Source organism: Balaenoptera musculus, chromosome 16 (assembly GCF_009873245.2).
Source record: "Balaenoptera musculus isolate JJ_BM4_2016_0621 chromosome 16, mBalMus1.pri.v3, whole genome shotgun sequence".
NCBI classification, from domain to species: Eukaryota; Metazoa; Chordata; class Mammalia; order Artiodactyla; family Balaenopteridae; genus Balaenoptera; species Balaenoptera musculus.
In genome coordinates, this window is record NC_045800.1 from 80,831,122 (window position 1) to 80,857,530 (window position 26,409).

Below are 26,409 nucleotides of genomic sequence, written 5' to 3' on the forward strand. Positions count from 1 at the left end.
ACTGACCTTCTGAGGTGAGCACCCATTCACCCAGTTGCCGTTTGACAACTCCGGTTGAATTTCCCCCATATACGCTATTTAAAACTGAACTCCGTATCGTTCCTGCAGGTTATCCGCCTTCCCCCGCCCCAGGTTCCCTTCTCGGTGGATGTACATGATCCAGCCGGTTTCTTCAAGCCTAAAACTTGGGAATCCTGGCAGCTTTATCCCTCACTCTCACCCCCTGTGTTCAGTCTTGGCACCAAGCACTGGCATTGTTCCCTTCTCTCTGCATTGTATCCTAGCGCTCGGCAAAGCGCCTGGCATCTAAGCGTTGCTCAGTAAAAACTGATAAACTGAATGAATTCTGTGCTTCCTGTGTGCCACGGAAGCCTGAGGGTAGAGTGATTGGCACAGCGATAATAAGCAGGGCTACCACTCAGGGCCAGTCCCTTCAGAATGCTTTCTCTCACTTGATTCTTTCAACAAAAACCCTGTGATGGAGAGATACTACCCTCCCCATTTTACAGGTAAGGAATCTGAGGCCCAAAGAAGTTAGGTCACTTGCAGTAGGTCACAGAGCTGGTGATGATAGAGCTGGACCGAACCCAGTCTGCCTGTGTCTATGAGTTGAGAAGCCCTGCCTTTAATTCTGTCCCCTTCCCTGCCCCCCATCCCGCTTACTAGCTCTGATGTGCTGGGTAAGTTGTTTAACCTCTCTGAACTTAGTCTTAGGAAAGTGGAACAGTGACCATTCCTTGTGAGAATGGAGTATTAAAGCTGCCTGAAGCAAAGGAAGTGGCAGTGGCAGTTGCTACACTTGTTATTGTGATTATTTATGATGTGTTAGCCTGGGATGCAAGAATTGGTAGGACATAGTTTCTGCCTTCCAGGGTCTCATAATCAAGGTGGGGAGCCAGCTGAGTAAGTCGTGCTGAATGCAGAGTCACCGTCTAAGCACAGAGGAGGACGTGCTTAGCTCTGCCTGGGGAGTTGATGGAAGGCTTCTTGGAAGAGATGACTTCTCCTCTCATCAATGTCGTCTCTCAGTACTTTTAGATAAACTAATTTATTTCCTGCGTAAACTCTCATAGCTTTGTGAAAATCATGAACCTTGCTTGTTAAGTGTTTTATGGTTTCTCTTAGGTTTCAGATCTGGATCGTTGCCATTTGTACCTGATGGTATTAACTGAACTTATAAATCTCCACTTGAAGGTTGGGTGGAAAAGAGGCAACCCTATTTGGAGAGTTATTTCTCCTTTGAAAAACGCATCCATTCGGCATCTTCAAGAGATGGACCGTGGACAGGTAATCCTCTTTGCTTCAAGGCTTGTAATTATGTTGAGTAAGGCATACGCAGAATACATATTGGACTATTAGACAATATTTTGATACATAAAAAGCATCTGCTGAAATTTAATTTTGAAAATAATATCCCTTGTTCATAATATTTGAGGAAGATTGGGACTCCTATCATAATATTAGGTGCACAACAAAGGTGTGGTGACTGCAATAGTAAAATCATTTAGATACAGATAGTGGATTTTCACTAGGTCTTTCGCCTGGGTACCAGTAAGGGACATGTTAATGTGTCCAGATTCACCAGTCCTGTGTCCAGAGCCTCCGTGCTTGGATTTCTACCTCATTTTCTAGCCCAGTTGTTCACAGCGTCTCCCCTTCCTTTCCACAGAGCCCCCTATGCTGCAGTCACGCTAGGCCACCATAGGGAGCTTCACAGATCACAAGCACGTGCCATATCCTGCCTCATCTGGGCTTCCATTGTGTCTGGTCCTTCCACTGAGAGCGCCCTCCCCTCAACATACACTTGTCAGTATCTGGTGCATCCTTTTCGTCCCAGCTCAAGTTACATTTTCTCTTAAATGAAATTTGATCAGTGTCTCATTCTTTTCTTCATTTATCTGTTGCTCTTTATGCCTCCATCTTTGTGTTTTTTTTCCATCTTACTTGTTTTTGGAATAATTTATGTGTATATGTCTTCTCCACTAGATTTTAGGACCTAGAGGCATTTCTGAAACATGATATAATAAGGCATAGTGGTTATGAGCACAGGCTTTGGAGTTAGACTTCCTGGTTGTGAATCCTGGCTTTATCTTTGCTAGCTGTGTGACCTTGGGGAACTTACTTAACCTCTCTGTGCTTCATTTACTGCACCTGCGAAATAAGGGTTATAAGGCTGATGTGAGAATTAAAGCAAGCTCATGCATGGTAAACCTTTAGAACAGTACCTGGCACATAGAAAGTCCTCAGTAAATGTTAGCTGTTTTCACTTAACACACATGGTAAGGGTTTTAAAAATTTGAGCTGAATCATAGTCTAGTCTGGGCTGCTAATTAAAATAGCTACTTGATTGCTTTAATAATCTAATTTTTAAAGTAGTTTTCAAGAACTGTATTAAAAGAAAATTATAAGGAGGACTGATTAATATTTCAGCATCCTGTCTACTGCATATTAGTGTATTAGTGTTACAAAAGGACATTGTGAGTTTTGAATGTAGATCAGAAATGTGAACCATACCACAGTAATTTTTAAAGATTGGCTTACTTTCTTTACTAATTCACTGAATTACTTTACGGTTAATAGGGACCGTATTGGCTCAAAAGTAGCCCTAAATTTTATTTCCTATATTGGCAGTGTTGCTAAGTAAAATTTATCTGCAGAGATCCTTGATTTTCTGTGGTGGTGGTGAGGGAAGGTATGAAATAAGTAGTAGAAGTTTCCTTTCTGTAGAGATGTCACCGGTGGGCGGTATTTGGGAGAACTGCTTTGGTCTCTCAGGGGAGTATTTTCCCTATCTAGGTTCTTACCGCCACTCCTGGCTTCTTGGTTGAGATTATTGACTTTCTCTCTGTAAGAACAAAGCCAGGCTGTCTTGGTTTCCTCCTTTCTGCTCCTGCCTGTAGAGTTCCAAGTGCTTTACGTGAAATAACCGATTTATTTAATCTTCACAATAATCCTGTGAAGTAGATTCTGTTACTGTCCCCATCTTGCAGATGAGTAAACCAAGGTGTAGTGTGTCCACAGTCAGCTGGTGGTAAGTGCAGAGCCAGGGTCCAGACCTAGGCCATGTGGTTCGAGTCCGGCTCTTAACTGCTGTGCTGTGTCACCAAAAGCAGCGTACAGCTGACTGAAGGGGTTGTTTGTATCTATGCCAGGAGTCTTTTTTTTTTTTTTAAGTCTACTTTAGCCAAACAGTTGAAATAAGACTCACCCATAGGAACGTTGTATCCACATTGTCTTTTAGTCTGAATTGCTGAATTTTTATTGCCACTTTGTTTGTTTGCCACCAGTCTGTACAGAAATGGTAAACTGAGTGACGTATATTGGATTTCCTTTTATTTCCTCTGATATTCAGTAGCAGGCACGAAGAGGGAAAGGAGGGCATGAGATTCCCATAGACTGGGAGCCCAGGTCCTTATTGGTTAGGATTTGCTTATGTTCAGTAAAAGATTGTCCCATTTCCTCCCCAGGAACCGACGCTGGGTAGACAGATTCAGAGAGTTGTTAGTATGGCTGCCTTGGCCACGGTGTGTGAGGCCACTGACCAGAAGCCAGAGCTACAGCTGGACTCTCAGGATGCGGGAGCCACGGAAAGGTTCCTCTCCTCCCTCCAGCTCAATCAGACGCTGCAGAAGCCCCACACAGAGGAGGACGGCAGGTGTGTTCACCCCTTGGAGAGCAGCATATACATGAAAGGCATCTTTTTTGCTAATGTTTAAAAATCCATTTTTGTTTGAGTCATTGAGATAATTAGTGATCGCTCAACCTTACGTGAAGGGTTACGGAAGCTTCAAGATGAGGCTTCATTCAGGATGATAACATATTATCAAATTATTCATCCCTATTACTGGAAACCCATTAACTTTTCTGCATTTAGTTTTCAGTGAATCATTTAAAGTGAGTGCAAGTACCTACTTTCAGTGTAGTTAGGAAATTGAGGTTTATGCGGTTTCCTTGTTTTTTGGTAGACAGGATATTTAATAATGACTGTTTAATTTCTCCCCTTGTAAGGATAGTGTACTACTACCTGCAAAAGAAATTGAGACAGACTTAAAGAAGGATGGGGTAGTGACTTTATTTTTTGTCTCAGTTTTTTTGAAGAGTCATCATCTTCCCAAGGATGGGGGAAAATAGTTGCACAATATATTCATGATCAGTGGGTCTGCCTCTCTTTCTTGTTGAAAAAATATCACACCCTTATACCAGCCTCAGAGGATGAAATTCTGGAACCCATTCTACCTGCTGTTCAAATGCCAGTAAGGACTTTGCAGTCCGCACTAGAAGCCCTCACAATTCTTCCTTCTGATCAAGTTTTACCTGTGTTCCACTGCATGAAAATTTTGGTTCCCAAGGTAAGATACAGTGAGACCTGAATTGAAGAATAACCATAAGAACAGACCATCAGTTTCTGAAATTGTGATAATTATGTATTTCTTTCTTTTTTTTTTTTCCCTACCAGCTTCTGACCTCCTCTGAATCTCTCTGCATAGTGTCTTTTGACATGGCTTGGAAAATCATAGCTTCTTTAAGCAACACTCAGCTGATATTCTGGTCTAATTTAAAAGCTTTTGTTCAGTTTGTTTTTGATCCCAAAGTTCTTACCATTGCTGCAAAAATCAAGGGCCAGGCATATTTCAAAATCAAAGAGGTAACTTTTTTAAAAATTGGGATTGAAAAACACATAACATAAGATGTAGCATCTTAACCATTTTTAAGTGTACTGTTCAGTAGTGTTAACTATATTTACATAATTGTGACAGACCCCCAGAACTTTTTCACCTTGTGGAACTGAAGCTCTGTCCCCATTAAGCATCTCCCCTTCCCCCCCTGCCCCCCTGCCGCCTTCCAGCCCCTGGCAAGCACCGTTCTACTTTCTGTTTCTGTGAATCTGATGATTTTAGAAAAAAGAGGGAACTTTTTGTTTTCATTTTAATTTGTGTGACCTGTAGCACATGAAGAAGACAGTTATATTTGTAATTACATATTAGATTTGTTGTTATTTATTTATTCAGTCAGTAAATATTTTGAACCTTCTTCAGTGTCATGAGTAAGAACAAGAAAATCTGTTAGATGTAAAGAAGTAGGTGCACAGTGGTAGCCCATGAACCACATCTGCCTTACAAACATATTTGGTTCATATAATCAAATTAAAATTTTTTGAATTAGTTGCCAGCTTCTAAGAATTGGGAAATTTGCATGAAAACCTGTATTTCCTCTTCTCTTGGAAAATTGCATGATCTGGCAGCACTGGTCATTGCTACATGACAGCAGTGGCCTGGCGGTGACTGGTCCCTGGCCCATCCAGGTGGGGCACACCCTTTCTCTTGCTCCATTCCAGACCATGGCTTGATTTCTCCTGGACCCTGAGGGCAAACGTCATGTGCCATGTGTCAGTGCATCTGTGCTGTTGCTTTTCTTGTTCAAGGAAATATTTCTCTGAATATAACCTATCCAAAGGTCTTTCTGGTTTCTGGAGGCATTTGTGTTTACAGTCACTGATACGTAGTAGGGAACATACGGTGATGGAATTCCATCATGCCTCAGATTCACATACACTCCTTATCCAAAGGGGAAGATGGAAAATAAATCCATTTATTACCCTGCTGTCTCTGTGTCCTTTCCTGACCCACGGTACACACTTAGAGAGTGGGGCCTCTTTTGTTTTGAGGAAAGGGAGGCCCCTGGCAAGTGCAAAGAAAACTGAAAATGTCAAGGGTGAGGCGTTTTTTCTCCCTTTCATTCTATCACTCTGGGCAGTTGTTCCTCTGGGATAGTTCTGGGTGAATATCAGTATCAGTAAAATTTTATTTATTTTTAGTATTAAGAAATGAAAAATTAGCATTCTGTGAATGGGTAGCATCTTGCAAACAGTAAAGAATTTTTAATTTTTTAGACTCTATTTATGGTTATGTTGAAACTACCATTTGAAGGCATTCAAGTAACAGTTTTTAGCAACATGAATTTTTTTTTTTTTTTTTGAAAAAAATTGGTCAAAGGATAAAGCAACTATTGTTATTTCATTCCAGATTATGTACAGGATAATTGAAATGTCTACTATAAAAACTGGAGTCTTCAATATATTGATAAGTTATTGCTGCAAATCTTGGATAGTTTCTGCTTCAAATGTGTCTTTATCTACTGCTAAAAATTACAGCGAACTTGTCTATGAGGCGTGTATATTTGGAACAGTGTTTCGGCGTGATCAAAGGTAAAAGATGCCATTATTTCAGCCTCACATAACTTACATTAAGTGTCTATTTGGGTAGAATTGGGTCTTTATTTTAAGGCTTTCAGTTAGAAGAATATTGATTAATTTTTAATTTGGGACTTTCATTTTTTTCTTCTAAAACTTGTTGTTCTTTGTCACATGTGTTTTATGGAAAGACTTATTCAGGATGTACAGACCTTCATAGAAAATCTTGGGCATGAGTGTGCAGCGAACATGGTTATTGAAAAGTAAGTATGGTGGGTCCTCCATATCTTGATATAAATGCGGCATTCAAAATATAACATCATATGAGAAACATTCTGTATAAGGTATTGCATGAGCCTTCCAAATTGTGTTAGAAATTATATTGCCTTGCTAATATATTTTCTTCAGATCTGTCACTATTTACTGAAATATGATAAACTTAAAAAAAATTTAGTGCAAAGTCCAGCATAAATAAGGAAATAACTGTGGGGAACATGCAATCCCCATCCCTCTTCTTTATTTGGGTGGAGGGGTGATCATCAGCGCACATAGTTTATTTTTTTTTTTGGCTAAAATCCACTGTTTAACAAGTCACTATGCTCACGCAAAAATAAAATTACTGTTGGAATAGGCCCTAAAGTTTTGATGTCTGGGGTAAGCCTATTCTTATCTAACTGCTGAAATAATTTTTTTGGAGCTTTTTTAAAAGTTTTTATTTTCTCACATAATTTTCAAAACTTTGTGCATAGGTGTTTATAAAGAAGATAATAAATTGTGTTGTCATGATTCACTTTGATTTTAGAGTTTGTTTAGGAAAACAAATGACAATTGTGTACAGTTACCACAAAGTGTTTATTATTCTAAGAGTCATAGCTATGTTTTAAATCTGCCTCTCTTCATTAAATATATACATTTTTCATTGTCAATTATTTTAATTAATTTTTTGTTTTCTTGGCTGGTTATAGTATAACAATAAGTGAAATTTTTTTAGTTGACGTCTCCAGAATATTTTGATCTCTACTAGACAGATATTGTTAAATTAAAATGACATTTATTCACATTATAATAGTTTTAATGAACTTGGAAATACTTAATTAACAATTTCAGTGAATTTATTTTTCCCCATTTGGATACTGAAAATGCTGGGACGCTCAGCACACACAGTGAGTGCTTTCTGAGTTTGCCCTTCACTTGGAGACGTGCACTTAGAGTACACAGTGTTGACAGCGTCGAGGTGTTGATGTGTGTTCTTGCCCCTGAGCAGGAGGTGTCAGTGGTCCTCTTCCAGGAACAGTGTCATGAGCTGTGATCTGTTTTGTCCACAGATAAGGTATTACTGACCCAGTATCAGTAGTGTGTGCGTTGTTTTTCCAGAAGTCTGGGTGAATTTGTGCTCATTCAGACTTTGTGTACAGGATCTCCTGTTGATGTATTTGTTTGTTATCTTCCACTGTCTATCCTGATTTAAAATGCATTGTCATTAAATATGAAGCTATGAAGCTACTTAATTTTAGAAAACTTTGGAAGGTTTTGATATTTTGAAATTAATGTCTAATGTGTTTTTTAATTTTGAAAATGTATTAACATAATCTATCATTTTATATTTTTTAGTACTAAAAGAGAGGACCATTATGTGAGAATTTGTGCTGTCAAATTCCTGTGTTTATTAGATGGCTCAAATATGTCTCATAAGTTGTTTATGGAAGATCTTGCAATCAAGCTATTAGAAAAAGTAAATATGCTTTATTTTACCTTTAAGTATCTTAACTTAACAGTTCAAGCACTAGCAGTGACGTAACAGAAGTAAACCTGGCAGTTGGCTGAATTTAGACAGCACAGACCATTAAAGCCGGGGAGAGCGCTGCTAATGTAGAAGGACTCCGTGCTGCTGTTGCCTTGTGGCTGGTGATGGCATTGCACTGTCCATTTACTGAGGTGCCCCTGTCTTAGTGGTGTTTGTATCAAATTGCAGATCCCATTATTCCAAACTTACACAATCAAGGGGCATTATATTCCCTTGCTAATATATTTTCTTCAGATCTGTCACTATTTACTAAAATACGATAAACTTAAAAAAATTTTTAGTGCAAAGTCCACCCCTGTGACCCCATGTCACCCCCTTAACTGGGCACAAGGAAAGAGAAGTATATTTTCAAGTACTTTTTTTACTATGTAAATTTGTATGGTTCCTTTTCTCATTTTAAAAGCAGATAAGTTTAGACTTCCTGGTGGTCCAGTGGTTAACTCCACGCTTCCAATGCAGGGGGCATGGGTTCGATCCCTGGTCAGGGAACTAAGATCCCACATGCTGCACGGCATGGCCCAGAAATAAAAATTAATTAATTAATTAATTAATTAAGAATAAGAAAACTTTTTTTTTTTAAAAAAAAGCAGATAAGTTAAACTTGGAAAAAGTATCATAAGAAAGTGTCTTTCTTATCCTTCTGCCTTTTGGAGTATAACAGGCTCCTATGCCTAGTTTATACTTTTTAAACTTGAAGTTGTCATTGATTTTGTTTTCATTAATCACAAATTCAGTAGGTAATTTAATATTGGTCCCACTCTCCCCCCCACAAGGATGAATTGGTGTCCAAGTCAAGAACTCGATACTATGTGAATTCTCAACAACATAGAGTGAAAAACCGAATATGGCAGACTCTGCTTGTACTTCTCCCCAGATTCGATCAGGTATAACATTTATTACATTCGTGCATTTAAGCATAATGTTTTCATATGAATAAACTATGTAGTAGAAACTGTCATGTGCTGCTTTAAAATTGAGAAAGTCATCTGCTTAAAATTTATACTTCAGTTCTTAAAATTGAAGTTTATTCAGAAGTTTTTTTAATAGAATACTAAGGCAATTAGGTGTTGTAGAAATAAATTGGAAACTGATTTACATGGCCCCATTTAATATATTTTTCCCCTCAGTATTTTATTGTAATATTTTAACCGTTTAAAGTCTCATATGCCACGATAAAACTTTAAGCTGTTTTTTAAATAGTGACTGTTTCTTAATTAAAATTAGTAACCATTTTCAAAGTTGATAAGGAATAGATTTTAATTTTTCCCACCACAGAAAAGAAATCACTATGTGACATGATAGAGGCCAGTGCTGCTAAGGTGGTAGTCATACTGCGATCTGTAAACGTATCATCACATCAACGTGTTGTACACCTGAACTTATACGTTATATGTCAGTGATAGCTCAATAAAAATAAGTTTTTTAAAATCAATAACCATAACAGTTTAATTTGTGTGCTTTATTTTTCTCAGAATTTCTTGAATAGAATTATTGACAAGATTTTCCAGGCTGGTTTCATCAGTAATCAAGCATCCATAAAATATTTTATAGAATGGATTATTATATTGATTCTTCATAAATTCCCTCAATTTCTTCCAAAGTTCTGGGACTGTTTTTCTTACGTAAGTAAAGGAGATTTTTCATAATTTTTTTTAATGAAGAAAAGATCTTAGCTATGCTGGGAGATTGTTTCACTTTAATAGTTTTCTGGCTGTCAGTTGCCCTGCTTCTAATGTACTGACATCCTAAATTGTGTTTTGCAGGATTTGAATTAATTTAGGAGACAGAAAGCCCTGGCATTTATCTTGAGTATAGCATACTTTTTATTTGAGAGTTCTTCTATTCCAACAAAACAAAGATGGAAAAGGCTTCCGTTATTAAGAAGTAAGGGAAATAGGTGCCTTCTACATGTTTATTTACCAAGCAGTGTCTTTGTTTGATCTTAGAGATAAGAATGATGAGGAATTGGGGACTTCCCTGGTGGTCCAGTGGTTAAGACTCCGTGCTTCCAATGCAGGGGCGCAGGTTCGATCCCTGGTCGGGGAACGAAGATCCCACATGCTGCAGGGTGCAGCCAAAAAAGTAAAAAAAACAACAAAAATAAAGAATGATGAGGAATTAAGAATGGTGAGGAATTAAATGCATTCCTTACATTTTAAAGAATTTCTTAGTAGGGAAATTTCAAATATAACCAAAGCAGAGAGAGTAGAAGGGAACCCCTACCACCCAGCCAAAAGCAAGTGTCAGTTCGTTTCCATTCTTACCTCCTCTGTAGCCTCACGCTCACCTCTGACACCCCATCCCCAACATTCTTATATCTTGAAAATCATTTTTAAGGCATCGGTACTAAGATTAGGGATAGAGTCTGCAGTTGCGGGCTTCCTGACAAATAGCAAGTTGTTCCCAAACATCAGTTCTAAATACTTGCCTCGAGTATTTTCTGCTGGTTCCCAAGTTCACCCTTCCCTTTCTCGGTAAATGACCTTGCCTTCTGTGTGTGAAAAGTATCTCTTTCTGCTTCTTCCTTTCTGTTTCAGTGGGAGAAACTGTTGTTCTCTCTTCCTCATCTGTATCTGTGTCCTTATGTGCATTTCCTTCTGTGACTTTACCCTGAGTTCTTCACTCTTATTCTGTTGACTTTTCCTCCATCTGGCCGTCGTCCTAGTGTCTTCTTTTCCTTCTATTAAACTTCGAGAGTGAGTGTCTTCGCCTTTCTCTCTTGCTCTTCTTAAACCACTGGGCTCTGCCGCATCTTCAGAAGGCGCACGTTGAGGGCTTCATGTGCAGCTACAAACAGCCTTGTCTTTTGTCTTCATCTTCCTTACTGCCGTGCAGCCTTTCTCGTTGACTGTTGCTTTTTCTGCAGCTCACTGTGCACTGTGGTGATCCCTTCTGCAGTCCCTTGTCCTTCTCTGTCTGTACTCCCTTTGCTGTGTACACCCTGTCTCTGCTGGTTCCCTGCATCCCAGCCATCTCCTAGGCCCTCTCACATAATCACTTCAAACTTCATCCTGTATAACATGAAATTGACGAGCGTGTCCTTGCCTGAAATCCCTGACACACACACACACACACGCACGCACGCACCGCGGTCCTTCACTGTCCCAGGCTCCTCTCCTGAAACCTGGGTGTTACTATAAGCATGGCGGCACCACCTTCACAATGATCCTGAAAAGTAGGTCGGAATTTTTACATTTTACTTAGTGAAAAAACTGAAGTCCAGAGAGATTAAGTAACTTGTCACACCACTAAGAAACGACAGAGCTCTAATTCACATGTCTGTTTCATTTCAGAAGCCACGTTCGTCTTCACTGTTCCAGGGTTCCTCTCCTGTCTCTTCCTTCTCCTCTTCATGTCCATAGAATTAAGAAACATACTTTGACATTTTTTCCTTGCATTGCTTCTCAGACCTGTTGCTTTATCAATCTTGCTTGATTTGTCTGCTCTCAAGCGGGTGGGCGCTGCCTCAGAAATTCTCACGGAAGGCCCCTGGCTCTGGTGTGCTTCCAGCCTCCCTGACTCTCCTGTCCCTGGTCAAGCCACCAGTACCGTCCTGTTTTTCCACTCTGCTCAGTCTCTCATTTTCCATAAAGAGCTCTCAGAGCTGGTATATTCTCTTCACATCTTTTCCTTGTGGACATCAGTCAGGGTTTTTCACTGTAAGCAAGTAAAACGTTTGCGGATTGAATCAAAGGGATGAAAAACAGCGGAAATGGGGGAAGTGAGGTAGCTTACACAACGCCCAGAAAGCTGCAGAATCCAGCTTGGAAAATAGGCAGGAACAAGGTGGGGCTCAGTGGTTTCCAGAACTGTAGCCACAGGCGTGCCGTAGAGCAGGTCCACCAGGGCCATTGCTTCACCCCACGGGACGCCTGGTGCCATCGCGGCAGTGCTGCAGCCTTGGCCAGCCGTCCGCCTGCCGCCTCTGCCGCCTGCACGGAGTGGGTTCTCTGTGGGCTCTGCCTCTCTGGGTAACGGGTTCTCAACCCAGCATTCAGGGCAGGCGTCCCTGGGTCCAGGTCAGGTGACTTCTCTTAGCTGCAAGGAGGCTGGGAAAATGAATGTCTGGCATTTCCAGCTTCTCACAAGACCTATAAGGTGAAGAATTCCCTGAACTTGGAAGGGGATTCAGAATAGATACCCCAAAACAGGCAGTGTCCACTACACCCTTTTCCTCCTTTATTTGAAGCAGGTGACCTTAGCTTTTATGTTTCCGAGAAAATAGCAGTCATCGCATAGGAATACCTTTACCTTCTCAAGAGCAGTCACGCAAATAAATATATAGGGTTGGCCGAAAAGTTCATTCAGGTTTTGGCATAACATCTTCTGGAAAAACCCGAACGAACTTTTTGGCCAACCCAATACCTTGTCCACATCCACCCAAGACTGCTTCCCTCCTTTATCATCAAGGACCTGAATCTGCTGTTGAGGTAATTCCTCTGCTTGTTCTCTGGCTTCTCTTCCTGTCTGCCTTCTCAGGAACCTTAGCCCTCAGTCTCTCTCCTATACCTAGTCTCCCCTTCTTAACCAGATGGTTTCTCATCCATTGTTACGGGTATTTACACTGAGCTGCTCTGTAGAGGACGCCTATAATCACCTATCTCCCTACCCTGTCAGAGCCAGACTTGCTGAAAGAAGTGTCTGTATGCCACAGTTTCGGGGTTTTCATGCTCTCCTCGCCCACAGTTCGATCCAGCGGACCCACCTCCAGCTCGGTCACTTCTCAGACGACCCTGTTGCCAGGGTCGGTGGTCAGCCTCCTCCTGCTTCTCCACATCCATCCATGCTGCAGACGACCTCCTTGTTCCTGGTGCAGTAGCACACTTCCCTGGTCCCTCCTGCCCCTCTGTTTCCTCTTTTCTGTGTCCTTTCTGGGCATTTCCTTCCATCCCCAGCTGTTAAATGTTAGTGCTTCTCAAGGCTGGGCTGCCTTCTTTCCTTAATTTCTCCTTGTTTTATAGTCAGTTTTGTCTGGGTCATGGATTCACTTATCATCTGACGTGAATGACCCGATAATGTCTCTCTCTCTTCCAGACATGTTCCCCTAAGTGCTCCATCAGGCTGACTGCAGCCACTCCCGGCCTGGCCACGTTTGGTGGCGCACAGCCATGCCCGTTCACGTATCAGTACATATCGTTCATGGCTGTGTTTGAGCTGAAAGGACAGAGTCGACTGTTCACAACAGACTGTGTGGACCTCACAGCTGTATTTTTATTCACTGTTTGGTCCTTTACACAAAGCTTTGCTGACCCCCGCTGCGGACATCCTTCTTGAATGTTTATAAATCATCTAAAACTTGGATGTCTGACAGCAGGTGCCTTATTTTTGCCCCAAACTTGATCTTTTTCTACTATTGTAAACAGCACCACCGTCTATACAGCTGCACAAAGCAGGGAACTCAGCGCTTTTCCTGACTCTGGACCAGATCCTGTCGGTCTTACCTCCCGAGTGTTTCTCAGTCACCACCTCCCGTCTCTGCGTTTGGCCTTGGTCCAGGCTGCATCGTCCACTGCACTGCTCCCCTCGGTGGACCACCTGCGTCCCCTCTTCCTCCCTTTCAGTCTGCTCTCCACACCGAGGCCAGAGCAGGTTCTTCAAAATGAAAATGTGATCAGGTCGTCCACTTTCTTAAAACGCTGCTCTCAGAACAAAGACCGAAGTCTTGAGTGGCCTGCAGGTCTCACGTGGTCTGTGCCCTCCTCCCCGTCCAGTCCGTGTGCCCCCACGTCCCCACCTCTGCACTCGAGTCATGGATGCATGGATGGGCTCAGTTTTCTGTTGCTGGAACATTCCAAAGGCCAGGGGTGTGAACAACAACACTCTGCTATGTTTCCAGCTTCTGGATTGACTGGACCGGCTGGGCTGTTGTGCATGTGGTGTCCACTGGGCTGGGACCTGCAAACGGCTTCTTCGGCCACGTGCTGGGCACCTTGGCTGCAGCAGTGGGGACAGCCGAGGTGCCAGGCACCGCTGGTTCTGCACCTCTCTCTGTGGTTGCTCAGGGTTCCAAGGACGGGCCTTCCAGGAGGACGCGTCTTGGTGTACCCACGCTTTCCCAGCCTCTGATCGCGCCCTGCTGCTCGTCGGCCAGAGCAGGTGGCGGGACCGAGCCCCCCAGCTGGGCGGGGCTGCATTAGGGCCTGATTACCGGACAGCTTGCCTCATCGGGCCCCCCCCCCCACGTGGCCGAGGACCGCTCTGACCTCTTCTGTTCTTCCTCCTCTTTGCCTGCGTAGCTGCTTCTCTTCCTTCAGATCGCAGTTCTCTACCTCCCTGAGTAGTTTAGATCCCCTTAGTGTAGGTTTTTGTAGCACATAAATAGTTCTTTTTATAATGGGAATTTTAATTTATTGTCTGGTTTGATTTTGTCTTTCCTCTCCATTAGACCGTAAGCTCCAGGAAGGCAGGAATCTTATCTATTTTTGTTTTCCTCTGTTTCTGCCACAGTAACTGGTCCATGGAAGACAGTCAGTAACTACAAGTTACATAAAGGAATTAATCATCTGATTCGCCTTTTGGAACAGTTTCTGAACTGTGGTGTCTGTAGTCTCTTTCCAGTCTACCTGGCGTCCGTCAGTCTTTTATCATTAAAATAATGTGTAATTCCAAGTCACTATCATTGGGAAGGTTTCCGAATTCCAGTTGAACACTCTTATAAGTAGCGTTTCATTGAGGCTTTTTTGAAGCAGCTGCAGGGCTCCATTTAAGCTCTGCCGCTCCCCTCCGCACGGGGGCCTTTGCCTCCCGCTTGCCTGTCTTTGTTCATCTTGCTCACCTTCACCTGTTCCTCCTCGTTCCTGTTCCCCTGCCCACCCCCCCTTTCTCCAGCCAGCCCTTCTCTCCCTGCAGTGAGCTCGCCCCGGTCCCCACCAGTTACTCCTCGCCTGAGTGGTTAGCGGGCGTGCGTCTGCTGAGTGTTGTGTGTGCGGGCGTTTGGCTCTGGGACGTTCCTGTCCTTTCTCACTTTTCCTCCTCTAACCCCACCCAGGCCGTGGCTGCGTCGGGGAGTAGCCGGCCTCACGGCCTGGGCCCCAAGCGTCCGGCCCGGTGCCTTGATGTGCACGGGCTCGCGGCAGCCTTGAATGACTGTTCCGTGTATCTGATTTATTTTCAGGGTGAAGAAAACCTTAAAACAAGCATTTGTACATTTTTATCAGCTTTGTCGCATTTGGACATCATTACTGAAAATATTCCAGAAAAGGTGAGTTTATATTGTTTTTAAGAAGAGTTCAGACTTGACTATCAAAATAGAACTTATACATTTGTACTAATCGTTTTCATGTAGAGTAGTCCTTGTGTGTTTTGCAATTTCTCCCCTTCCCTTCCGCTCCCCTCCTAATGGCACACGCACTTAGACACAAATGCACAATAAGGTGTTACCCACGGGCACACACACACTGAGATAACGCCTGAGCACATGTTAAATCTCTAGACAAATTAATGGGCAACTTTTAATGATAGGATGCTTAACTTTATACAAGTATTTACGTAAGATTATTTAAATAAGACTTCCCTTATTGCATTTAACTGTTCCTTGGCTGGCAGAGTTATTTAACAAATGCTTGTACAAAGAAACTCATGGTCAGAGTATTAAAAGCCATTGTGTTATTGAAGGTTTATATAAAATGACTGTCATTATTCAGAGTGTGAAAGCCAGTTCTTCATCTTTCTCAGGTTTAAAGCATCTTCCCTAGATAAGTAGAGATCTTAGCTAATTCTGGTTAATCACTATGGCAACTGAGGAGAATTCAGGAAAACCTGCTGGTAAAGATTTAGAGCAAGATTCTATATTATTGGATCTACATAGAATGTACTTATATGTTGCAAACTGGGAGAAACTTAACACAGTTGACCCTCGGTCAACACAGGAGTTGGGAGGACCGACCCTCTGCGCAGTGGGAAATCCACACGTAACTTTACGGTCACCGTAATACAAGGTTCCTCATCTGTATCTGTGGATTCAACCACCCGAGGATCATGTAGCACTGCAGTACGTCTTTAGTGAAAAAAATCCACGTATAAGTGGACCTGCACAGTTCAAACCCCTGTTGTTCAGTGGTCAGCTGTCTGAAATAAATGTTGTTTAGTGTTGAAAGTGAGGTAAAAATACTGGGGGGATAGGTTTCCTAGAATTTTTCAAAGTGTTGCCTTTAAGCACGGTAACAATCAGATTTCGTTGTTAACCTATTTCATCAATCCTAAGAACAGGGCTTTCTCCCCACCACATTTTAACCTCAAAAACCATGATAATATCTTAAAATTGATGGTGTGTTACAGTGCCTGTCAGCCAGATGGCAGTGTGTTAGTTATACTTATGTGAAAACTTGGGTTAACACCTTTCTGGTAAGAGTTAAGAGAGCTCTAGCATCACATAATAGCAGTTGTTATCTTTCTGTTTTAAATATGCAGGGAAGAGATTTGCTTGCAGTCTGTTGAGAGAAGTAAGATAGACAAGAAACTGTACTATTGCAGGGCTCTTAGCATGGTGCATCCCAGTAACATTTACACACGAGCCATTTGGTAGGAGCATTAAGGTAGCTCCTGATACTCTATTAAAAGTTTGAGCCCATCTGGTTTCCACATTAATACATGTCACTTCCTTTGCCTTTCAATATCTGTTGAACTGTGTGGTTTTAGAAATCAGGGATTATCATTGCATAAAATCTCCTGGCTGTAAAGGTGAAAAACTCTGTGAATTCACAGGAAAAGTCTACAGGAAAGTTTAAACTCTTATTATTTTTCTCCCCACTTCTTAATTTTCCTGCCACCACTCAGTGCTGTGTGGGTCCAAGGTCACCATTAGGGAAAACAGAGTAAGTAGTTCAGACCAGGGGGGAAAACAGCACTTTATGAGATACCTTGCTCAAGTTCACTTAATATTTCTAACTTTTTCAGCCCATGGTAAGGTAATAAGTGATGGAGACTTCTTAAAACACTGGTCATACAATGGTTAGCATGAAAGTACTTCATTCAGATTAACCTAGGTACTGGAGTATGGGGGAAAACATGTGTGGCAGCATGGTAAATAAAAACTAAGGAGCTGGGAAGATACTTTTCCTTCTTGAGGAAATTACTCCTGCCATTGTATCTGTCTGAGAATGACAATGTAAAACCAGTGAAATAAGATTTTATTTTGTAGCATTTTTGTCACCTGTACACCTTGTTCTTGGTCATACAGCCAAGGGTAAAATGGTCCACGTTTACATCTGAAGAATGTTTCTCCTTTTCAGAAACTAATTCTGAAGCAAGCCCTTATTATCGTACTGCACTGGTGTTTTAATCACAATTTTAGCATTCGACTGTATGCCTTAGTTGCTCTTAAGAAAATCTGGAGCATGTGTAAGACGTTGCACATTGAAGAACTTGATGCTTTGACTTCCATTATTGAATCCAGTCTGAATCAAGTGGAAAACATGCACGGAGCAGGGTAAGCAGGCCTTGTCCCCTTACCCCTCGGTCCAGCATTGTGTGCAGAGAGGGCATAGAGGGTGCCCAGCTTCAGCAGCTTCTGTTGAGCCCATCACGCTGCAGGGCACAGAGCTCAGATTAAGCAGCATTTAAGCAGCTCACTATTTGATGTGCAGTTTAATTACAGTTCTAAGTGCTGTCAGCTCCGTCAGACCTTTTTTTTTTTTTCTTTCTTTTTTTGCTCTTTAATCCTTGATCTTTAATTTGGGGACCTCTAGATGTTTCTCTTCAGCGTAGCCAAATGTTTTCATCCTCTGTTGTCAAAGAACTGCTGAGAAGCAGCATGGCCTGACTCTAAAGCCATGCTCATAAGCCTTCAGATGTCCCGGTTAAAGCTGGAAGCTCTTGCCTTTTTCTTTTCTAAGAGAACTTCTCTATCCCCCAAACAACATCCTACTCAGATGCTCAATATCAAACAGATACAACACCGCTGCTGTGATGGAGTAGGTCGGGGTGCACGACTCAGAGCAAAACCCAGGGGGATGGGAGCTCGGACGCATATTGGGGTGTTGTCCTTTGAGGAGACCCTTGAAAGCCAAGGGGCAGAGAAGACAGGTGCATAAGGAGGGGCCAGTCTCTCATCTCAGGTCTCCTCTTCTCACCCCACTGATGTTGAGGCCCAGCCGGCAGGGAACTGGGAACTGGGCTGGGAACTCGGGGGTGAAGAAGGTACGTTGGCCGAAGCAGGAGAATGATCTTGTCGGGAAGGTGTCTTGAAATTGCTGCTTAGCTTTTGGGTTGTTGGTCATGAATTTAAACTGAAACCTGCTGGTGGCCATGTTTTGTAATTTTTATTCCTACCTCTTTTGCCTTCTAAAACTTAACAAATTTTTGGTTTTTGTTGTTTGTGTGTATCTAAGTATTTAAAACCTATTACTTTCATTTGGCTTATGAAAGTTGGTACAGTTTGGCTGCGTGTCATGAATCTTCAGGGTAGAAAACGTGACTTATGTGGACCTCCCTGGCAGTCCCGAGGTTAAGACTCCGCGCTTCCACTGCAGTGGGCGTGGGTTTGATCCCTGGTTGGGGAACTGAGATCCCACATGCTGCGCGGTGAAGCCAAAAAAAAAAGTAACTTAGGTAACGATTTTCTCTCCTTAAAAAAAAAAAAAAAGCATTTATGGCTAGAGAGAGAGACATAAGGATCCCAGCCTAGATTTCTTAACGGTCCCCTTTTAGAATTTTTTCCCCAAGCATGTGAGTTGTACCTGCGGCAGCTGTTCCTGTGAGATTTTCCCATCGTTGTCTGTTGACTGACGACTGTCTCTTTGATGGAGTGGAGACCTGAGTTTCATTCTTGTTGAGTCATTGTTTGATGTAGGACTGTGACAGAGTTATTTAATTTCTTTGTCTCTTTGAGTTTCATTTCAAAATGTCAGATTTAGGGTCAGCTTTTAAAGGATATTGATCTTGGAGATAGGGGTTATAAATCTTGGGATAAAATTCACAAGATTTTCCATTCATTCTAAATTCTGCGGTACCTCTTTAAGACAGCTACTTGGGTTTCCCCCTTACCAGAGTGGGTTCACTAGTCTGTACCTCACTTGTATCTTTAACACCTAGGAACGCGAAGAAGAATTGGCAACGGATCCAGGAGCATTTCTTTTTTGCAACGTTCCACCCACTGAAGGATTACTGTCTGGAGGTGAGCAGAGAATATCATTTGCGAACTCTCTTCTGTATCTTTAGTCCGGGTGCTTCCTTTCTGCCGCGGTGGTTGAAGGCATAACGAGGTTAACTGTCCCTGCAACACCGCCTTCACGTGGTAAAGTGCTCCGTGTCGTGTTGCCACTTGGGGCAGATAGCTGCTTGCGCTTCACTCTTCAGCAGTGAAAACTGGCGAGTCATTTTCACTTTCTGTTTCTCAGGCAGTGTCTGGCTTGTAAACACTGGGAGGGGGAATATTTAACTCTGAACAGAAATCTGTTCTGACATTAAAAGGAAATGAGTGAGAGCATTTGTGCAGGTGAGATCTGTCGTAACGAAGCCCATTGGTATGAAAGGGCGAAAAGATCTACTCTTTTAAGTGCCTGTTTTAGGTTCTGGATGACTGGAATTGTATAGCAAATGATCCACCATCTCACTGATCATAACAGAATGTGCTTATATAATTTCTTTAAACTTATTCCAGTTAGCATGTGAATTAATTAACTTAATATATAGATTATTAAAATTTGTACATACGATATTACTTTCTCCCTTTTTCGACTACAAGTATAGTGTTCTGCCTTGGAATTTAAAACATGTGATCTAGGAACTTGGAAGTATCAGAAACTTTAGCTACCGTGCATAAGCAGTTTTTTTTGTTGGGTTGTGTGTGTGTGTGTGGATTACTAATAAGCTGGCCTTTAAAAAAAATACAGATCTATATATTGTGAGATAGTCATCATAGAACATTATTGTGTACTTTGTTGCTTCATTGCAAAAATTATTTAGGATTTTTCAAACATTTTAACGTGCTCTGTTCTGTGTCCTTTAGCGCCCAGAATGCTTTGTTTGACATCTTTCTGAGGACTCTTAATAACTCTCTAGTGCTAAGTCAGCCTTTTCTATTCAGTTCTCCAGCAGGAGTAAGTCCCTTGCTTCCCCTTTTCCTTCATCTTGACTTTGCCTCACCCTCATATGTTTTATATATTTTATTCTCTATTAATTATACGAACCATAACTGTACATATCAATAAAATAATGGCACGCAAGACTCTGTTTCTCTATACGTTTGGAGCTATACTTGGTACCTACTTAATAAACAGCTTGCATTCATTATGCCAGTTTCAATTTGCACAAATATTGCTAATAAAGAGAAAACCATATTCATTCTAAAAACTTTTATGAAGACTTGGACATTGTTATAAGTTTATTACTTTATTTTAAAATTGCCTACTGTGCTTCTGCTTCCTTATGTGCCTTTTCACATTTAAGGATTATCTGGATCTCAGTTTTCTTGTCATAGGTAAGAAAAGGGAAGGAGGATTGTTATGTAATGACTGAATAACTGCTGTTCACAGTGGTGTCACACTGTGCAGTTTACAAATCACTTTCATGTGCTCTTCTACCCGATTTTACCCTCATTTTACCAATGAGGAAGTTGAAGCTGAGAAAGGCTAATGGCTTGTCTAACGTCACACAGCTAAGATACAGTCGAGGCAAAATCTAGATTCTAAATTTGTATATTGGCAGCGATAGTAAAGATCTGGCATCACAAGACCTTGAACTTGATTGCTTATGGAGGTGTCTGGTTGTCAGTAAATAGCACTTATCCAAATGTTGTCCAACATTAATGCTGATTAATTCCAAAACACTTCTTGCTTGTATTAAGAGCATGGTGTATATTATGTTACATACAGTTAGAAATACTGGAGTGGAAGATCTGCCGCTCTCAAGGATTTCCTAAATTAATCCCTTAATTTCTTAGAGAAGATAAGAAGTATAGATAGACAATTGCTACAAGATATAAATGAAAGTATGTAATTTGATCAGATGTGATAGTTTGGGAGAACACATCAGTAATAATAAGTTGTACTTTAAACATGTTATCCTGTATTTCTTTGTTATTTTTAAGGAAAAAAAATTTAGATTTTTACAATTCTCCTTTCAGACCATATTTTACATACTTCCACGCCTTTCCGGCCTTGTTGAGGACGAATGGATTGCCATTGGTAAATTTACCAGGTTCACTGACATTCCTTTAGATGCAGGATTTCAGTGGTACCTTTCTCCAACTCAACTTTGTGAACTAAAACCAGGTGACTGGTCCCAGCAGGACATAGGTAAGAAAAACTTTTGTTTTACTTTTTCTCCCTGTTGCCTTGGTCAGGCTCATTGATTCACGTTACTTAGAATAGGTGGTTGATAGTATCACTTTTTCACTGATGTGGTGAATTCTGCTCCTCCACTTAGAGAAAAGACAGAAAGTGTGGTGTCACTCTGACTAGTACTTTCAGTTGACGTTGGCTTTGCTCTTAATAGCCAAAGAGAGCTTGATCTGCTTTACTATATAAAGCTAAAGGCTTCTCTCTTCTTTGAAGTATTGTTAATTAATATTCATTGCTCTTCTACTATATATTTCTGAAAAAATATAGATATAAAAAAGGACCAAATTAAGAAATCTCTTTTTCTTGTCCTATTTGGGAGTGAAGCAGAGCTCTGCATTCCCGGCTCGGTCTGGCTGAACATTACTCATGTCTTACCCATCTTTTCCCTGTGGCTCCAGCCCTCCTTCCACGTGCCCCCGCCCCCATCCTTCCCTGGAGCTTTCTCCAGGACCCACCTTTCCCTCTGTTGCTTCTCCTCCTTCCCTTCACAATCCAGCTGCCCCAGAAAACCAGGGATCAAGTCCCCCGCCCATTTTTAAAGTCACAGCTAACCTGAAGAGATGCGTAGTAGTGATCTGCGTTCTGAGCGTTTCTGTCACTCACATTTCGTCCTCCTTCTGGCTTCCCCAACCCGTAAGCGTCATTAAAACTTCCTTCAGAAAAGCAGAAATTGTCTTTGTCTACTTCGTTACAAAATCTAAATAGACGCTCTTTTCTTACCATACCTGACCTTATGTAGCATTTATTTGCTCATTTCTTGCTATCCTGATTTTTCTCCTCAGTCTGACTTTTCTCACTCTCCTTTGAGTTCCCCTCCCTTGTCCCTTATATTTATAGTTCTCTCAAATTTTAGTGTTTTCAGGAATCCCTTGGACAACATGTTAAAAGTGCAGATTCTTGGGTCCCACCCTTAGATTTTTGTCTGGAGGAGAGTTCTAGGAAAGTGCATTTTTTTTTATCAAATACTCTAGATGGTTCATTTTAAGACTATCACCTTAAATTTATTTACTCAGTCAACAAAGATTTACTGATTGCCCCCTGTGTGCTGAACAGAAGACAAAGGCCCTGCCCTCAGAGCTCTTACATTCCTACAGGGGGACAACCCTAAACAAACAGATAAGATGTCAGGTAGTAAAAAGTACTATGCAGAAAATAAAGCAGGGTAAAGAGTGTGAGAGAGGATTAAAAAGACCTTTTTAAGGAGTTGACATTGAGCAGAGGCGTACATGAAGTGAGAGCAAGTCACGCAAAGCCTGGGGAAGAGCAGAAGTGGATTGGGGGGCAAAAGACAGTGACGAGAGCCTTTTCCGGGTGGAGGGGCCAGGCTGACTGGGAGGAGAGGAGAGGGGAGTGGCACATCTGGACATCTTACCTGAGCTCTGCCACGCAGGGAGTGGAGCAGAGAAGTGGGGAGTTACCGGATGGGGAGAAGGCTACAGAGGTCTTTCTGTTTGTTTTGTTTGTTTTGTTTGTTTTTGGTAAAGAGAGGGATATTGCAACAGGGTTTCTCTGCTGAGACGTGAATGCTAGGGTCCCCTAAATGCTTTCATTGGCCTGGTTTTCTTCTCATTCTGTTTGCTCTCTCTGCACATTTTTATTAATTTCCACAACTGGAAACCACCACCTATGTAACTGCAACTTTCAGATCTTTATCTCTGGCCAGCCTCTTTCCTGAGGCTTCTGGATGCTCCCACCAGCTCATCTATAAGCTCTTTCAACTTGGTATCCAAATCCACGTTACCTTTCTGCCCAGACGTGCCTCCTCTAACCCCCTTCCTATTAGTGGTCTCACAGGAGTCATTCTTCTGCTGTTGCTCTAGCCACATCCGTCCGTTACCAGATCTGGGCGATTCTGCTCTTCCTCTTCAGCCCCTCTTGCAGAGATTGTTTTCGTCTTTGCTGGGCTAGTGTAAAAGCCTCTCAGTGGTTTTCCCTCCCCGACTTATCCTCCACATCGTTTTTAAGAGATTTTTCTGCAACACAAAACCAGTACTGTTAGCCCCCTTCTTAAAACCCTGTACTGCCTCCTGTCTGTAGAATAAATTCTTTATCATTTTATACACAAAGCCCTAAGGACCTGGCCTGAGTCACATCCCTCCCTCCACTTCAGGCTGTGAGCAACGCCAAGGCACCGCGGCTGCCTGAGTCCTTGTCCTTCCGCGTCCTGCTCCTGCGCACGTGTCCACGGTCTGCCCTGCCCTTCCCACACGCTCTCCTTTGCAGACTCTCATACTCCCTTCCCTTGAGCCCTCCTGCGTCTTGCTCTTTTGCCCCTCCCTCCCCCAGACATTAGCAACTCCCGTCTGTGTGAGCACACCCTCAGTACAGTACCGCGTCGTGGTTCCGTGCGTGTCTCTAACCCCCCCCCCAGGTAACCTAAGTGCCCCCGTTTGCTCAGTCAGGTTTGGAGTGGGAAAGAGAGCCTGGAAGGAGAGTCTCAGTCCTGAACTAGAGATCACAACGCGCATTAGACAGGTCAATGACATCGTGTACTCATCGGGGTAGCCAGGAGATAACTGCTCCAAAGAACAGTCCTCGTTTTTAGAAAAGGTCCCCCAAGTACTTGGAAAATAATTTAAGATAAAGACTATTTATGTTGTTTTCCAGCATATAGTATTTCTGCAGGAAATTCCAATCTAATAACACCATTGTTTGTAAGATATGCCATTATTTTATGTAACTAAGAAAAAAATGCTACCAAACCCATGATACCCTCATGGATTCTAAGATGCTTCCCAATTTGGGGTATGCTAAAACGGAAAAAAATGTGCATCTTTGATTTTTATGAAATGTTGTCGTATTTTGGTTAGCAGGGTAGAATCTGAACATTTTAAACTGTTACTGAAAATGACAGTTGTATCTGAATTCAAGTAAAGTTCTTTAGTCAATGAATCTCATTCTAACCTATCATTTTAAGCTCTTAAAAAAGTATATACGCATGTAAATCAGTAGAGAGAGATTTATATTTTCTTTTTCTTTCCCAGGTTCTAACTCAGGCGAAGCAGATAACGAGTCAGAGTGGAGTGATGTTCAGAAGAAGATTATCCCATGGAGAAACAGTGTCCCCGACTTAGACCTGGAGCTGGTACTTCAGGATCGTGCGGCCAAACTTGGAAAGTCACTCAGCAGACTGATTGTCGTGGCCTCACTCATTGACAAACCAACCAACTTAGGAGGTAAAATTAGAGTTTCCACTGGGCTTGCTTAACATCTTCTGACCCTGAAAATCTGTAATTGACCCAGTGCCATTTGTGGCCTCTCCTCCACATTTCCCCCTCTCCGGGAGCTTCAGAGCAATGCCTGGGACCTAGAGAACTTGGCCTTAGGCTGGCGGCAGTAACCCCGGCTTGTCCTGTGCAGGGCTGTGCCGGACCTGTGAGGTGTTCGGGGCCTCGGCGCTCGTGGTCGGCAACCTTCAGTGCATCAGAGACAAGCAGTTTCAGCACCTCAGCGTTTCAGCCGAACAGTGGCTTCCTTTGGTGGAGGTGGGCGCGAAGGATTTATTATTAAAATTTTCATTTGCTAGACTCTCTTGTAGTACTCTGTCTTCACGTTATCAACCCTTTTGCAGTAGTCCAGCCTTTAACAGCTTAAAAATAATACTGAAAAGTAAAATACAGCCCACTCTGTTCTCCTATTCTTATTATCTTTCACACTGTTGTATTTTTAGAAATCAATAATGTAGAATTCTTTTCAGTAAAATGTGTCCTGTTATAAGTCACTCTTGTTTGATAAATTTGAGATGTTGGGAGCGTTCTTTTTTATAGTGTATAATTCTGTCCTTTTCCTTTTAACAAATTTCAGTTTCATAAAAGTTTTTTTTTCTTTAACTGATTTTACCCCCAGGAGGGCTATAAAGGCATGATTTAATATTCTGCTCTTTTTAAACGAATATTAAGGTAAAACCACCTCAGCTGATCGATTATCTGCAACAGAAAAAAGCAGAAGGTTACACCATCGTGGGTGTGGAACAGACTGTGAAAAGTTTAGACCTAACCCAGTACTGCTTCCCTGAGAAGTCTCTACTCTTGTTGGGGTAAGAACACTGTCTTGAGTCTCTGTCTAGAAAACGTTTCAGAAGGTTTACAGTTTTACCTGGACTCTTGATCATACACCTGTACCCTTGATCATACACCTGTACCTGGCTTTTGACTTGCAAGGTTTATGGAAAGCCCCCCTAGTTTTCATTTTATTTCACCCGTTTGGGATGATCAGGTGAACACAGAATTGACCCATAAACCTTCTTGTTACACTCTTCTTTATTCTCCTGGTACCATAGACTTGTGTCATTTTGTTAACCTGTCTCTTCCAGTAACATCCAGGATATCTGAGAAGAAAACTGTTTATCATAAGAAAACTAACCTTTCTTCTCCCATTTTTCTGAATCAGAAATGAACGGGAAGGAATCCCAGCAAATCTGATCCAGCAGGTGGATGTGTGTGTGGAAATCCCTCAGCAGGGCATCACCCGCTCCCTCAACGTCCACGTGAGCGGAGCTCTGCTCGTCTGGGAGTACACCAGGCAGCAGCTGCTGAAGCAGGGGGACCCCGGGTCCTGAAGCTCGTGCCTTGCCTGAGACGACTTATCAAGTTATCGAGTTATCTACCGGTGCTGTTGAAACATTGTTTTACAACTATTTGGACTGATGAGATAGATTCTGAAATCTATTGGGATAATTTGCATTTCTTTATTTGCAGTTTAATGCCAAAACTTTGTCACGTGCCTTAACTATATCGCTGTTTGTTGTCCCCTTTAATAAACCTTTTTTAAAGCTAAGTTGTGTTGCTTCTTTAATAAAATATTTTAAGCAATTGTGGAAATAAAGCAATGTATTTTAAAAAGATCGTTTCTTTCCTAGAAACTAGTATTGTCAGAAATGTGGATCGTGGTAGGAGGAAGGCAGAATTAAGGCAGCTCTAATGATCTGTGAATACCACACCCTTGTCAAGCGCATGGTGGGGGGTGGAAGCAACGTTTCAGCCTGAGGAGGAGTCATTGGCCTCTCTCTGCTGATTTGTATCTCCTTCTGCGCAGGGAGGAAACATGCTTGGCCAGGTGCCAAACCAGCTTCCCTATGAAGTTCATAATTTATTTTTAAAGCCATAAACGAGGCCATAATCGTTCATATGAAGTTT

At 42.0% G+C, this 26,409-nt stretch overlaps 1 protein-coding gene across 6 annotated transcripts in view; it reads left to right on the top strand.

Annotated features, from left to right (window-relative positions):
• Positions 1–26,090, top strand: part of TARBP1 (TAR (HIV-1) RNA binding protein 1) — a 63,964-nt gene extending 37,874 nt beyond the window's left edge. For 2 of the 6 annotated variants that reach the window (XM_036828481.1, XM_036828482.1), the window contains 17 exons: positions 1,126–1,287; positions 3,468–3,655; positions 4,088–4,349; positions 4,457–4,645; positions 6,024–6,205; positions 6,382–6,453; positions 7,802–7,922; positions 8,768–8,878; positions 9,467–9,616; positions 15,109–15,195; positions 17,225–17,421; positions 19,026–19,107; positions 21,058–21,229; positions 24,259–24,450; positions 24,635–24,759; positions 25,174–25,310; positions 25,664–26,090. In XM_036828481.1, the coding sequence (XP_036684376.1) occupies positions 1,126–1,287; positions 3,468–3,655; positions 4,088–4,349; positions 4,457–4,645; positions 6,024–6,205; positions 6,382–6,453; positions 7,802–7,922; positions 8,768–8,878; positions 9,467–9,616; positions 15,109–15,195; positions 17,225–17,421; positions 19,026–19,107; positions 21,058–21,229; positions 24,259–24,450; positions 24,635–24,759; positions 25,174–25,310; positions 25,664–25,832 (2,598 nt within the window). In that variant the 3' untranslated portion in view covers positions 25,833–26,090. Of the gene's footprint in view, positions 1–1,125; positions 1,288–3,467; positions 3,656–4,087; positions 4,350–4,456; positions 4,646–6,023; positions 6,206–6,381; positions 6,454–7,801; positions 7,923–8,767; positions 8,879–9,466; positions 9,617–15,108; positions 15,196–17,224; positions 17,422–19,025; positions 19,108–19,330; positions 20,413–21,057; positions 21,230–24,258; positions 24,451–24,634; positions 24,760–25,173; positions 25,311–25,663 lie in introns of those variants that run through there. The other 4 variants (XR_005016800.1, XR_005016799.1, XR_005016801.1 and 1 more) reach the window with 4 other exon arrangements.
• Positions 26,091–26,409: the final 319 nt, after the last annotated feature.